At 39.1% G+C, this 16111-nt stretch overlaps 1 protein-coding gene across 2 annotated transcripts in view; it reads left to right on the top strand.

Annotated features, from left to right (window-relative positions):
- The window catches only part of PCSK5 (proprotein convertase subtilisin/kexin type 5), a 259698-nt gene that overhangs the window by 76485 nt on the left and 167102 nt on the right, over positions 1–16111 (top strand). For both annotated transcript variants that reach the window (XM_075526631.1, XM_075526630.1), the window contains exon 5: positions 1144–1220. In XM_075526631.1, the coding sequence (XP_075382746.1) occupies positions 1144–1220 (77 nt within the window). The remainder of the gene's footprint in view (positions 1–1143; positions 1221–16111) is intronic.

Raw genomic sequence — 16111 nt, 5'->3', positions numbered from 1 at the left:
AGCCATTTATTTTAAATTAGCCATACTTAACATCCGTATCCTTTCCTATGCTGCATGTGGAACTCAGCTGTGAAATACATGAGGCGGACTGCACAAACACAAGTGACAGGCAGTTGCCCTATTTGTCAATGTATGCTTGATCCTAATGCATGCCACATCTTTCATTTTAATCTCTTAAGTTATTTAAACAAACCAAATATAATTTTACCTCCTCAATGAATGACCTGTATTCTGTCATATGTCACCTCATCCCAGCACTGTCCTTCCCCTGAATTTAAAGCAGCTATTTATTCCCTTACCACCTCCTCTCTCCCTTTCCTTACGCCAACAAGGAATTCCCCCAAAGCAGTACACGTTGCTTGTTTGATGACAAATGCCTTCTATATGTCAGATTACTGCTGGTGTGGCTGCAAACAGGAATATTTGAGGTGGATGTGGTAACTGGTTTTGAACAAAGAAGAGATTAAAGAGAGCTTTTGCCATGTCAACATGCCACATGCTACTGCATCAATTAATGGGAGCCATACAAACCAGCAGCTATTTACTCTATAAACTATTTTCAGCTGTAAGAATCCTGGTAAATGTAAAATATGCAACAAAAATACGGGGCTCTCTTGCAAATATTTGAAACAGTTATACTCCCAGGGAAATGGGAATGAAGTTTATGTTGCATTTCAAGCTGTATTTTTATAACCGTATTCTTAAGAAAATGATACTATTCTTATTCCTTGAAACTATGACTGAAATTTCAGTCATCATTGTGCAGATAATTTCTTGAATCTTGAAACATTTAGCAAAATCCCAGTTTTGAGAATAAACTCTCTTAACTTCCAAAAGTTTCTTAGAAGAAATGTAGCCTTCTGGTTTATGAAACACCACTTTCTCTTTGCTGTCTGACTCTCGAACTATGCTTTTTCAGAGCATTTGTTATCCTTCTCCCTTTTCCAAAAATAAAATAAAATATGTAAATCTCGTAATTATTAAACATATAATCCTTTCTTAAAATATGCAATCATCATAAAACTGCAGGAATGTTACTTAACCTAATTACTCTCTTGTAGGAACCTGCTGAAGAATGTATAGGCCACATCAGTCAATGGCTAATTAATGAGAAACTGGTTTTCTTTCTCCTGTTGGCTACAGGATTCGCAGGCCAGTTTTGATGTCAATGGAAATGATTTTGACCCTATGCCTCGATATGATGCCAGCAACGAGAACAAGTAAGGCCCTATGACATTCATGACATTTTCAATCATCTAGTTCATCAAGTAGAAAGTACCAGTTCTTCTATGAAAGTCTAGGAAACCTGAATCCTCATAAAGCAGCATGATTTGCATTTAAATCTTTGTGAAATATGTATTTATGTCTCTCCCATGCACACTGCTTGACACTTACTCTTTGAAAGCATTTGGAGCCATCCGAAAACACATAAAAATTAGTTTGAGAGTTCTGGGCATGTGAAATGAACCATTTTCAATCCCTGTGGGATGCAGAATATAAGGGGTGACTCTTGCTTTTCTCAGATATTATCTCATTGAGTTATTGGGGGATTATTATGTGTGACAACTGGCTTGGCTTCTGACGCTCTTGAACTTTACAGACTTTGTGTATTGAAGAAATAGACAAGTTAATGGAGATTTTTTATTTCTCTAATAATGTATTTTAAAGTGATGGAGATTTTACATGTGGAGGTTTGATAGAAACCTTATAAACCCAGAAGGGGCAATTCTGCCGGATTAAAATCCCTGTGTCACATGACTGATTGGATATATCTCCATGAATGACATATTTCTCCTTCAGAGCTCAGCTTCCTGATACTTGTCATTCCAACTCTGCTCTTTAGATGTGCTGTGGTGAAGGCTGGGGGAGGCACTGGGAGGGACACCTCACCTCAGGAAGCAGGCCACTTTTCTGCCCCCATGGGTATTTGAGGGCAGTTCTTTGTTGGTAACATTTTTTTAACTAGGTACTTGGCAGAAAGAAATACGTCTCTGTGGAACTGCATGAATTAGAGGAAGGATAATCCTACTAGCTGTCAACATCCTGACTGTGCATTTTGTTTTCTTTCTTGAGGTTTGGGGTTTTTTTTTTATTGTGGAAAGCATTTAGTATTGTTTGCCTGCAGAAGAGAGACTGTAAGGGGTGAAACTTTGTCCTTTACACAAATTAAATGCTTTTGGGTTTCCGTTGTCTCTTCCCTACAATCCCACAAACTTTATCCAGAAGAATGCAGCAGGTGCAAGCTGGAAGTCAGCAGCAAAACTTAACATTGGTTTGACTGGAGAAACCAATTGGAGCAACCTTGGATCACGTTTTGATGGGAGAATCCTCTCCTGGTCAACACCTTCTTCGTAACAGCAGGGAACCATGTATAGGCAGGCTGAAGAACAGGGCCTCATTACGCATAGCTGCCTGTTACGTATAGATCCGTGTGTTTTACAGTGAATCTCAAGCAGCTGTCATAGCTACTTTCAGCCATAGGGTGAAATAACTCTGAAAACTGAGGTGAATTCTGCCAAATACTTGTCTGGTCAGTCAGCCTGATCCTGCCTGCTAAGCTGAAATGGGAAATATGTAAGGATTTAGCTCTTAGAGGCTATGTAAATAAATGTACATATACACACACACATCCCCCTTAGTTGTGATGACTAAAAGTACTGTTTAACATAGAAACATATTATGTCGCTATTAATTTGCATAATAATAATAGTTTATTTATTTGGTACTGCAATCTTGGCTTATGTTCTCATTCAGTTGCTCTTATTTGATGCTGTTTACATGCTGCCAAATACTTTTGTCTAGAAACAAGTACATGCAAGAGCTTTTTCTTTCCCTTTTGCCCGTTAGGCATATCTTTCTTATCCTATTTTCATACAGAAGCTCAGTTTACTGAATCGTATCTGCCTCTTCTTCACTAGAAATCTCCTAAAGCAAGACTACCATGAGAGAATAAAAAGAGAAACTCAGTAAACCCTTTGTTTTGAAATGTGTAAACATTCTGCACATGCAGGCTAGTTTAAGTTTAAGCAAAAAGAAAACACTGATGTGGAACAAATGGTAGATAGGCCCGGTTGCTGCATTGCCTCAGTTAAGTTAGCAACAAGCCGAGGATTTCAGAGCTAGATGCTCGTACGGCAAATGCTAATACTACACTGAAGTTGTTAGGAGATATCCTCAAGACACACGTTCATTGAAACAGAAGAATGAATAAAAGTCTGTCAATTCTTGCTCTTTCCAAAGCTTTCTATTTTTCTTACAATTGAGGAATTTCATATGCTGTTGTTATCTCAGTTTTAGAGGTGTCCTGTCACTGGTGTAGAAAGGTCAGAATCAGCAAATGTGCTATAAATTTTTGGTGGCTAATAAGAGAAATCTTTGGTTTGGCATATGAGAGGTCTCAGGACTACAAGCAAGGTTTATAAACATGGTAGTTACCTGAAAATGGGGTCAGAACATAGGAACATAAATTGTTTACAGCCTGGAGTATGTAGGCGTTGCCACTGAGCATCCTGCAACAACTAATTTGTGTGACTGACCACTTCAGCATCAGCCCTAGCTTTGAACTAGCTGTCTATATTATAGCCCGGTACAAAGTGTTGGAAGAGCAAAACTGTGGCTGCATGATCACCACAAAAGGGTGGTCACCCCCACCCCTTACCTCATGTTTGCTCTTTCCTCCTTTCCCCAACCTTTGTGCAGCTCTCCAGAGTGAATCACGCTGAAAACTGCGCTGCCAACAGAGGCAACGGCAAATTGCACTTTCAGCCAGCTCAGACAGGTACTTCATTCAGCTCAGCCTGAGGTCACAGGAGAGAGAGACAGGCACAAGCGGGGAAAATAAAGCGTGGCCTGAACCTCTCACTGGCAACGCAACTTTCAGTGAACTAAGGTGACCGTATGGCAATGCCCCAAGTGCCTACGACTCTTGTCCACAAAACTGAGCATGATGGACAGGCAGTTGCCAGCAGTGGCCTCCAAGGAGTTTTGAGAAAAGATGTGACAGTCAGCCTGGCCCCCTGGGAATACTCCTCAGCTGAGCTGCCGGTTTGCATCACAGCACGTCCCTCTCTCCTGCCGTCCACCACCCCCATCCGCCCACACACTTTGGGGACACATCCTGGCTCATCTGCATGAAGATGCTCCTGTCCTTGGAGTTGCGGCATGGCGAGGGTACACTTGGAGGCACACAGTTTAGGTGCACTTTGAGAGATTCACCCTCTTTGGTGCTGCGAGGAGCCACATACCTCCAGCTGTGAATCACAGCTGAATCTTTTTCTTTGGCTGGGTACTGAAGTCATCACTTTCTTACAAAGCATGTCCAGAGAAGGGAGGCTGCTTTCTGTTTTGTTGCTAGTTAGAATTTTATATGGGATATAAAACTGGACCGATTCATTTCTCTCCTAAGGCTGGAGGATTTGAGTTTTCATACCCTAACTCCCTGGTGAATACTCTCATTGCCCAACCCCAAGGTCCTGTGGTGAGATGTGGTGGTGGGAGAGCAGATGCTGCGCTATACTGAGCTTCGTCAGCGTTATCAGGAGGTACGGCATCAGTGTAGAGTCAGCTTTTGGACACAGAGGATACATGAAGCACGCTTTCAGTGTAAGATTACTTGGCAGCCTCAACTTCGCTTAGAGACTCAGTATTTCCAATTAGCAGATACACTGAGCCTGGGAAGCAGCACCTAAGCACCTTCAAGTTTTGGGGCTGTCGCCCTTCCTTCCTTAGTTCCCACTGGACTAAATAAGAATTAAATGACTACATAGGTACTGAAGAGCACTACTAGTAGCCTGTCTATATTTTTATGTGTCTAAAATATCTTCAGAAATTGGGGCAGGAATTCTGGTTATCCAGCATATGTGGTCATTTGGCACTAGGTGCTCAAGTTGTGCCTGGAAGTTGAGGTAACCACAACCAGGGAACATTCTGAAAGCCATACTTTGCAAAGACGTCGTAACGTGCAAGATCAGTTTGGTTGATTCCTGCTTCCTGCTACAGCAACTGGACAACATTGTGTAATGGTGATTTGTGTCTTCCAGTAAAGGTGGGATGTACAAATGCACCATTGTTTCGTGAAATGATCTAGTTTATTCTGCCTCATTTTATAACCCAACCTTAAGGGATGGAATGATAAAGAGTAAAAAGAATTGCTGTAAAAATAAGCAGGTGTCTCTGGGCAGCTTTGCACACTGCTGTGAAACATCAGGGTACTGGGTCTGTTTGCTAGCTTTTCACTTTTAATTAGTAGTGAAGGCTTTCTGTTGCCAAGGCTTATTGGTGAGGAAAAAGGAATGAAAAAAAATTAACTGGGGGTTTGTGAAGTGACGAAGATAACCAGAGGGGCACTTTCCAGAATTATATTTTTGAAGTTTTACATTAAATCTTCTATTAGCTAAGGAGAATGGGAGGGTAGAAAGAAACATTAGACTAATCTTTCAAGGCTTGTAGTTAAAATCAGGGTGGGACGATAGTTTCTTTAACTACTATGGTATGTAGGAGTCCTGCCAGAAGTTTACTTTGGTTTCTACAAATTGGCAGCAAATCATGAAGCTTGTAAATGGCACAGGCCTATACTAGAGCTTCCTTTTGCTCAGAGGCTAAAGACAGCAGTCAGCTGTGGATGAAGTCATTCCTGCTATGCAAAGCATCTTGTTTTGGTTTACTGCTGAGTATTGCTGCTTTATTCTTTTTTCTGTTATTCCACTGTTACCTGTAAACATCTACATGAAACAGCTAGGCATTATCAGTCACAGGTCCTCAGACAGAATGCAGATGGGATCACTGAAATGGTACTCTACCTGTTGTGTAGCCTCAGAAATAAAACAGAAATGTTCATAGTATTAAAATGTTTTGCTATTTTGACCAAATAAAAATGAGTTTTCCTGTTTCATGAGAAATTTCTCGGGGATGGTATTTCTGAGCTTAGGTCTTATTCCACTGACAGGTACTTTTATAAAACAGAGGACCTTTTAAAAAAACTCCTTTAAATAATACCAGTTGACTTTAATGCAGTTCTTGCTAAACTTATGTAAGAAAAAGTAAAAGTAAGCTGCCGTTTCTGTTTTGGAGATACTGAGTCACTCTTTGGATGCCTCTTCAACATTTTTCAGTGATGCATCCCACTACATAAATAACGTATTTGAATAACCTTCTAAATTATTTTTTAATGAGTGCAAGATTTTTGAGACACAACAATTTTTGCTATGCAAAAAATCATAAGAAACACAAGCTACTTATGTCTAAACTTTGCAATATCTGGAAAGCTTTACATCTTTTCTCACAACAGCAGAAAAGTTAATGAGTTAATGAGTTTCAGTGCTGCTTGATCCAGCATATTGACATTGTTTTTCTGTGGCATCCATTCTGATTCACGATTACTTTCCTTTGTCAGTCACATTAATGTAGATGCTCAATAAAATGCCAAAGGCTTAATTTTCTTCCAAGAGTGACAAGCTGCTAGTTTATACTGTCTGCTTATGTCAAAGACCTGTAGTATGTCCTGAGTCATTTAATCAGTATGGATACTAGATATTTGACAGGCAGATCAGCTTCTGTTGCCTCCTGGATGGTCAATAAAGTAAAAGTAAAAAGCTTCATTGACTGCTGTGACACTATTCAGAGCAGATATCTGAAGAACTGAGCACAGTCAAGCACAGGAAGCCTGAAGTCTCTCATTGCTGGCTTGAAAGATCATCTCAAAAAGGTTCCCACTGCAGCAGTCTGATAGAAAGGAGCGCTGACAATTGCAGGTATCTGTCCATGTAGTTCATGCATTTTGATTGCCAGTATGCACCTGTTGCTATTGCTTTGAAATTGGCTGTATCGTGTGCTGCAGGCAAAACTGAAGGGAAGATAAGCTGTACTGAGAAGCACTGCTGCACCATCTTGTGCTTTATCTCTTGTGTAAAAAACAATTCTGCTGTCAGATGGCTAGTCACAACAACAAAAAAAGGCCTTGGCAATTTTTTAGACTAGTCACTACTTTTTTTGCTTGTGCCTGCTCAAGGCTTTCAAACAGGACTGAACTACGGATCCCAAGGCTCACACCTGCAGGGAGGACCTGGGAGAGCCACTGAGTAAGCTGTGGAACGAGGATGGAGATAGGTTGGAGCAAGGTATCAGCTCTCAGGAAAAGGCTTTTTTCAGAGGGAATCTCCATTGTGTCTGCTCTTTTCCTGACTTTTCCTCTTGACTTTCTCCAGCCTCTGGAGGCTTAAAACCCAAAAGATTCAGTGATGGTGCCATCTGGCACAGTGTGATCTGTCCAATGCCAGCAAAGCCTCTCTGATAGCAGATAAATCGTCCTTAACAGGAAGGTAATTTAGAGTAGAGAATTAACATAATATGTATATGTATTTCAGATCAATAGATCAAATGCTTACACCGAGTGTGGTATTGTTAATTCCAGGTACCAATGACTGAGTGTCAGGTGTATAGTGTGTCTCAGTGTCACTGCAAATTTAAGGGACTTTGGTTAGGATTGTTAGGAAACTGCAGTTTTTGGATTGTTTTCTATGAACTGGTGAAGTGTTCATTTATGAAAACCAGGGTCTGAACCAAACGGTCAGATGTCGTTGGTATAGAAGCTGCAGTCAGAGATTGCAATCCTGATTTATCGTGTTTTGGTTCTATTCTGATTTTAAGCTCATTGCCTTTGTGGCCATATCCTATTGCGCTGCAATTTTAGCAGATGTTAATAATGGAAGTAGGGTTCAGTCTGTGTCAGCTTACAGTGAGATTGCCACATTTTACAAGGAGCAGTGTTAGTGATTCATCAGCTAGTCTCCAAGTTAATTAAGATCTAGTGACCCAACCAAGTGCCTAGGGCAGTGTGGATATCATGAGATATTAGATCTGTGTTGCTTGCCAGTTGCTATAGTTAAACATCCCAGTGTAAAATTGTAAAAATAAGGGAGATAAACATTGCAGCTTGCAGAATTGCACTGTGCTGAAGTAGGATAATTTTACAGATTCATTTGGAGCATATTTTTCCTCACTTTCCGTTTTAACTGTTACTTAAAGTCCCTGTGTGCTGTTACCTAATGAATATGCCTGTCGTTCAGGTGGCCGTACCTCAGGGTTAATCATCATACATCCTTTATTTCTCTCAGGGAAGGACTGAAGGACTCGCTGCATGTGTGTAAAATTTTTTAGAGGAAAACTTTCTTACCTTGAAAAAAAAAATATAGAAACATGGAGCATGAATTCCCACCACATAGTGCATTTGATAATGTTGTTCTTTTAATCTAAAACAGGTTTTTAACCTATGGGAAGAGATAAGGCCTGCATTAAAACAGAACAGAAAACAAGCTAAGTGTTGATGTTGTGAAATTCTTATGTTTTCCTGCCTCAGAATAAAATGTGTGTTTATTTGAAGCTTTTTGAGATTAAGTGGGACCCCAGAATTGCTGGTAGCTGAGGACAGTTAGCCAGGCTAGAGAAGGGGCAGTCTTTGTCAAGCTGGTTCACCCCCCTGCCACAAGCACCTCATCACTGGTCTCTATGGTCAGTCCCTTGTGAGAACTTTTCATATTGACAAGACAATGAAAAATTAATTGGACCAGAGGGCTTGATTCAGTAGCCTTTTGATCCAGGTTCTAGCTTCAATAGTGGAAAATATTCTAATGAAATTTTTGTCAAACTGCCAAAAATTGTCTTCTAATCTGCTCGTTATATTATCACACTGCATTACATAATCCCCTCTGAAGTCCACAAGTGGTATGAGTTATAATTTTTTGAGAGCCAAAGGAAACACATTTCTTTGAGTGGTCATTGAAAGCGACAGAAGTCAAACAGAGGAATAAACAAAAACAAAGTTCAGCCAGCATTCCAGTTGCTCAAAGATGAAAAAAATAGTCCTTTTTCACTACCTTGGTATCGGTCGCTGAGCGGTATTTCTCACCGCCTAACTGGTGTTTGAGGAGCAGTGCTCTTCCTTTTTATAATGTATAAGACTCTCATGATCTCAAAACATTTAACCACAACAGTACAGGAAAGCCTTTTTCCTGTTTCTAATTACTGAAGTACCAGACAATGAGCTCACAAATAAAATGACATTCTGAAGCGTTATGCAACTGCTTCTAGTTCTTTTATGTAAATAATTGATAACAATGAGTCAGATCTTCCCTTCCAATTCAGAGTCAACAATAGGAGGGATATAAGCATTGATAGTTACAGTATTTGTGGCATTCACTTTCCTGAATTCTTTTTTATGGAGAGTTAGAAATGAAGGGTTTTTTTCAGATGGTCTTCTTCCCAGAGTTGGTATTTCTTCTAAGTATGCATCTGTATTTTGAAGTTTTGAACTTAGGAGGAGAGTCTACAACTACAGTAGGCAAGTTTTGATTCGGTAAAATGGTAGACCAGTTTCAAGTTGCGTACGTTGATACATACAGGTCTACAGCCCAGTAGAATTTGAGAGCACAAATACATTTCTGTGTGTTGTCCCCTTTTCAGACATTGTAGGTATTAGAGAAAGTTAAAGAGTGGATCCACTCTGTGTATGTGGTAATTGGTTTTGCCAGCTGATTTCACAGTAGTCAGCTCAGTCAAATGCAGTACAAAATGTGGTTCATTGAGACTTCTCAGCCAGCACATATGTGCACAAAGAATAGTATTGATTCCCCCTTTAATGCTTGTGGCATCAAAAGCAGACCTCTAATTACAAGTTTGATAAAGCAATTGTGAATCCAGTGTCAAAAGCTTTTTAATTGAAGCATTTTTCTAAATAACAGGCTATTAACAGTTGAACTCTGCAAAGTTGTGCTATAAGCAAATGTCTTAATGGAATTAGTAGATGTTTTTATAAGACGTTTTCAGGATAAAACTCTCAGATGTTGCTTTTTCTTGCAAATGAAAAAATAAGCATCTCTGTAGGTTTATTGCTGTAGGCAGGCTTATTTTTTCTAGCCTTGTTTTACATTACTGTGATTTTGTAATTTTTCTTAAGGATACACAGCCAAATTATTACGTTTGACATTTCAAGCAAAGTGAGATTGCTCTCTTGAAGACAAGTTACCTTTTTTCCCTGAAGGAAAGCAATCAAGGTAGAGAAATTCAGATGCAGAAGTAAAGCATGGGTATCCATCACAGATGTAGATTGTGCTGCTGGGGTCTATGCTACAAAAGTTTAACCTGCTTTGAAAATTATTTGTATTGCTATAGAGTCCCAAAGCAATCATCAAATCTCTGCTTATAGCAAAATGAGGTAGAGACTATGGCTTGTTTACTTCTCCACATGTGGGATGGTGAGGCTGTTGGCTAGAGGTATCAAAGAGTGCCAAAGAGAGTGTAATGAGAAGGTATGTGTTACTTCGCCTTTCAGACGAGACTTATGTCCCTGCACTACTCTTCTTAACACTCCGTAAACATCAGATGAAGAGCTACTAACTTGTTCTGCAGTGTAGTGAGTGTGTGAAAATTAGACTTCTTACGTTGAAACCCCTTTTCCAGTTAGGAGCAAATCTCGCTCCTGCCAAATCAATGATGTAAGTTTCATTAAAAAATAATTATCAATACAGATAAGAGTAGGATTTGAACTTATTTCAACAATTTCGTCATTCATCTTTGAAATACAGCTCTAAAGAGAAGTAGGTGGTCTGTTTAATGCAGAACAACATCAACTTAAATTTAGGATTGTGCACAGAACATATCTTGCACAGTGCAATTGAAATTGCACTCAGAATTCAAAATGGGTAGGAAGTATGTCTCTGAGCTGGAATATGGTGGAGACCCAGAGTTTAAAATATTAATTTCTTTAAAACATTGTCACAGCAGTCATCTACTATTAGAAATAGAGTATGCAGAATGGGTAAAGACCCATCCATGACCTGCCTGCACATCACTTTATTACTCCTCTTTTTTGCCTTATAACCTTAGCATCCTTGCGTCTGTCAGGATCTTCCTTGCATGAAAGCATAAATATCTTTTTTCCCTAAAAGCATTCCCCCAGACTGTTTTGAGGAGGTCCAATGGAGTGCTTTTCCTGCCAAGGAGCTCTAAACATGAAAATCCAGATCTGCATTCTTGTATTCATAGGATATTTTCATTTCTGCTTAGGTGTGATTTCAGTAGAACTGATGCAAAATATTGTTTAGAAGGGTTTTTTTGTGTTTCATTTGTTTCTTCATTGCACAGAAATGATGGGGTTTTAATGTGAAGATTTTTAAGTAGAAGGAGATTGCTCAAGCACCTGAGATCTCTCCAGCTGATATATATTGGTGTCAGTCTGGATGAAAAACATGAATCAAGATAAATAGTGACTGATAATATATTGCCATACAAAAACTTGTGAAACAAAAGATGTGGATTGGAAGATAAAATACCTAAGTACAGAACGTATCTATAACAGAGCAGGCTCATGGCCATGAACTTAAGGTGACAAAGAACATAGGCATTAGTGTTGCTTTGCTTTAGCCATGGTGGTCTAGGAACATGGGAAGTCCTGATAAAGGAATTGTAATGGCTTATTTTTCCTAGTTATACCAGGTTGTACTGGATCTGGTTGGGGCAGAGTTGATTTTCTCCACAGCAGCCCATATGGTGCTATGTTTTAGATTTGTGACCAAAACAGTGTTGATGGTAACCTGTGTTTTAGCTACTGCTGAGCAGTGCTGGCACAGTGTCAAGGCCTTCTCTGTTTCTCACGCTGCCCCCTCAAGCAAGGAGGCTGTGGTGGACAAGAGGCTGGAAGGGGACACAGCTGGGACAGTTGATCCCAACTGACCAAAGAGATATCCCATGCCATATAACACCATGATCAGCACTAAAGCTGGTGGGGGGGAAGTTTTTCCAAAGTAGCTGTTGCATGGAGAGTGGCTGGGCATTGGTCTGCAGGTAGGAGGTTATGAGTAATTGCCTACGCATCACTTGGTTGTGGTTTTTTTTCTTTTTTTCCTTTATTTATTGAACTGTTTTTATCTCAGCCGACAAGTTTTCCTCACATTTGCTCTTCCAACTCTCTCCCCCATCCCAATGGGAAGGAAGGAGCGAGTTACTGGGTGGGGGTTAGCTGCCTGCCAGGGTCAATACTCCAGCCTTTTAATAATGTACTAGTTCCCAGGAATAATTCTAATAGTTTGGGAATGGTTCTTTATGGTACCAGATATCTGAAGCATTATCCCTGCGAGCCCGATTTCATAGTGAAGTTGACCACAAGATCTGTGATAAGTTACTCTCTGCATATGTAGGCATGTTCTGGTATATGGGACTTACGCTCTAGAGAAGTACACAAATGTGGAGCTGTTGAAGAGCTGCTGATGCCACAGTTGGTGTGCTGGTCCATTGGTCCCTGAAAAGCCACACATAACTGACACCTACAGCAGTGGAAGTGACTGGATGAAGTGTGGGGCAATGCAGGTATAAACCAGTTGAAGAAAAGTAGAAAAACGTCTTTATTTCTTCAATTCTGTAAACTCATATAATTTCGGGTATTGCATGTAGCAACAGCAGATACACTTGTCAGAGGTATTTGTGGTATCTGCAGATGTCAGATACACAGGACACTTCAAATACATAGGAAACTTATCACCAAAGCAAGTGAAGGTCCCCTGAAAATCTTAGAAATCAGCTTGCCAGCTATAAGATCAAATAGATGAAAAGCATTAACCAAATAAATTCCATCACTTGGTTTCTTCATGCACAATTAGGTTGCAATGTAAAGTCTTTTAATTCACAGGGCAGACCTCTAAAGTGGCCAGCACTGATGTGGAACAAAACATTCCTGCCTCTCACTGGCTTACATGCAGTTTGCTAGCTTATGCAGGGATGCTGAGAAATTGCAGTCTGAAGTTTTATTCCTGGTTTTGTTTACAGATGTGATATGATGATTTGCTTACAGAGCAAAGAAAAGGGTGTAGAATTTACATATTTATTCTGAAAGTTATCTTTATTAAGCTGTGGCTAATATAGTAGAGGTGTTCCTTCTAGTCTCAGATTTGCAATTTAACCTCTTGGTACCTCTTCAGTAGAAGGAGAATAGTAGTATTTTCTTGCATCCAACAGTATGACTTTTTAAGATTGTAGACGTTATAGTAAAAGGTGGTGAAATGCAAGCAGGTGGGAAAGCAAATTTGCAGGTTTTAGTTAATCACTTTTTTTCCTTTCTCAAAAAACAGATGACAGACTACTTCGCCTGTATCTTTCTCACCCAAAGCTCTTCTTTATGCCTACTATATAGATAACATGGTGTAGCCAGTACACAGTGTGCTTTCTTAAGTACAGGCATGTTCACTGTAGGTCGTACATTGGGAAGTTTCAGCAGCAAATTTCTAGCAAGCTTTATTCATTGTGTCCAAGCCTGTGTTTTCTAAGGCTAATATCTTGGATAAATATGGGTGGATTTTCCTAGGAATAGCAAATGCATGGCCTAGCCAAAAATACTCATTGTGTCAGTATTCCAGATCTTACTCTAGAGCTTTTAAAAAATATTGAACATTATAATATATCATCAACTTTAGATAGCCGTGTATTCAGAAACACTGATAATGGTTCATTAGTGAACCTTAATCAATAAACCTGCAGCTTAAGTTAAGTTATAGGAAGCATTCATAAAGCATACCAAGAGTTTCTGATTCATGTAAAGTAATATTGGGAGTCACGCTAACTTCCTTTGCAATCTGAGGCCTTGTTCCCAAATTAGGATTAATTTTAGACTGCAAAAATGCTAACAAAACCTTAAACTATGCTCATTATCCATATAGTTGCATGAGAAAAATCAGTGTAAAGACTTATTCTCCAAGTCTCATCTTAAGTATACTTATGTCAGGTTGAAATATTTTATTTTTGTAATTAACGAGGGTAAATTAAGGTGATATAAAACATTGTTAAAATGGTACAAGAAGCTGGCTGCAAAAATTTTTGCTTGTTTGTTTAAATACATTTACTTTTATATCTTTCCAGTTAAATCAGTGGAATTTGTAAGCAAAATAGTTGTGGATGAAGCAACACATCTCCTGACAACATCTAGAAACATATCTCATGATTTAGTGAGGTTTCCTGTTGACTTACATATTTATTTCCAGTTTCCTGTTATGAAGACATATGGATGTTTTCAGGTTTGGGTGTTTGATTGCTTTGGGGGTTTTATATTTCAGTTAGAAGTCTGTGTGGTGCATTGACTATGAAAATGACAAGATGACCTTTGTGTCACAACTGCTATTTTTTGTAAGGATCTAAAAGTCTCTTGCATGGAGATGGAAAGAGGTGGAAAGAAAAAGAGGCTGCCTCTGAGCCACCTGCTGAGGTTATTTTCTAGTCAGCTGGGACCTGTAAGTATCCAGACAGAATTTCTTTGGCATGGGGCAGCATCATTTTGCAGAGTTAAACTTGAATATAGCCTTATCAAGACTTTAGAGGACAGTGCATTGGCTGTGGCATGGGAATATGAACTGTCGGGGACTTTATTTCCTCTGCAGCTTCCATGTTCAGGGTCTTGCGATTATTTCCATAGGCATTTTTTTGGCTCTCCAGGTATTACTCTCCCCCACTAACCTTGGGACCTCAGCAGCTCACAGGTGCTCCTCTGAGAGACAGGTTGGTGTAGACAAAGGAATCATGAAGGCTGTGTCCCATGTTTTTCCTGTGTCCCCTCCCTCTGCTTTTCCCTGTGTCCAGCATCTGATTGCTCTGTCTTCGGGATTAGAGTCTCATTGATACGAAAGCATAACATGTCCAACCTTTAGTGCTTCAAATATGTTTCATTAATTCCTGTATGATATGACTGCTGTTTATAACCATGGTAATAACTGAGACAAGGGAGAAACAGTCCTCCATGGTTGTGCACTATACCATGTGACATAGAATGAGAAATAGCACACAAAATCAGCAAATAATATATTTAGCCAAGTATATAGTTTTATGTATTTAAAATAAAAAGAATTATTTACTGATGTCTTAATATGTTTTAATCCAAGGTAAAGTACATAAGGTTATTGGGATGCTGCAGAACTAAGTTCTAGGATTATGTTCTGTTCACTGAGACTGTTGCAGACTGGGAAGAGACAGTTTAATTATTGTGTTGAATCAGTAATTCCAAATGTAAAAAATTAGCTAAATTAACATTTGCACAAGGTGATTACAAGAATTTTCTTGTGTAAAAATACATGCCTGATTTTGTCCATCTTCTTCCCTCATTAAGTTGTATAATGCAGTAGTTCCCCTTACCATTTTGTTAGCCATATTCCAAAAAGATTTGAAATTGGGCTTTTGTTTGTCCTTTTTTCTGTATGTCACGAGTGAAGTGATAAAACTGTCCAGTCTCACAGATTAAGAATGAGAAAAGTGTAGACAGGTATTCAGTTCTTCCCAAGTGTGTATGCTACTCTGTTCTTCAGGCTGCACACAAAAAGGGATCAGCCACCCTCATATGCATAAAATGATTGCCAGAATTGCTTGGAGCACATCCTCCTTGTTCTATGACTTTCCATCCCTTCTACAGCCTCTCAACCAGCTTGAATTAGGTTAAAAAAAGAGCTTTTTTGCTTATGTGGCAGGGGAGCCTTGAAGTCTAAACAGCTTCATATTCCTCAGTTTCAAAAGCAAACGAAATAGTCCTTTTGAATAGGTATATCTAGGTAGCGATATACTGTTCCAAGGTAATATTGGCCTTGATGTTGCTGCTGAACAGGTTTAATTCCAGTGCACAGGAACTAAACCATACTGTTTTTACTCGTGATTTGCTTTAATGAATGAGAACAAAAATTGGATTACCTGCCTTAAGAAGGTTACTGTACAATTAAAGTGAAAGGCTGTATGAAAAAAAAAGCTCAGATTAAAGTTTTTCTCTTTGCTGGCTTTTGAACCATGTTATTTCTTCTCACCAATGCCTTTTTCCCTCCAGAAAAGAGGCTGGATTAAAATTTTACCTTGGGTTAAAACATATTAATACATCAGTAAATAATTATTTTTATTTTTAATATATAAAACTATAAACTTGGCTAAATATATTATTAGCTGATTTTGTTGCTATTTCTCATTCTATGTCAAATTTCATTGGCTCCATCTGACCTTCTATTCATAGTTTGTTATGCCTTTGGTAGAAAATACAGACAAAAGGCATATTTGTTTTATACATTTGGATTCATTTGCCCACTCACAAAAACAAAACTGTAAA

This window comes from Mycteria americana, chromosome Z, assembly GCF_035582795.1.
Source record: "Mycteria americana isolate JAX WOST 10 ecotype Jacksonville Zoo and Gardens chromosome Z, USCA_MyAme_1.0, whole genome shotgun sequence".
Taxonomy (NCBI): Eukaryota; Metazoa; Chordata; class Aves; order Ciconiiformes; family Ciconiidae; genus Mycteria; species Mycteria americana.
This window is presented reverse-complemented; position numbering and strand designations above follow the sequence as displayed.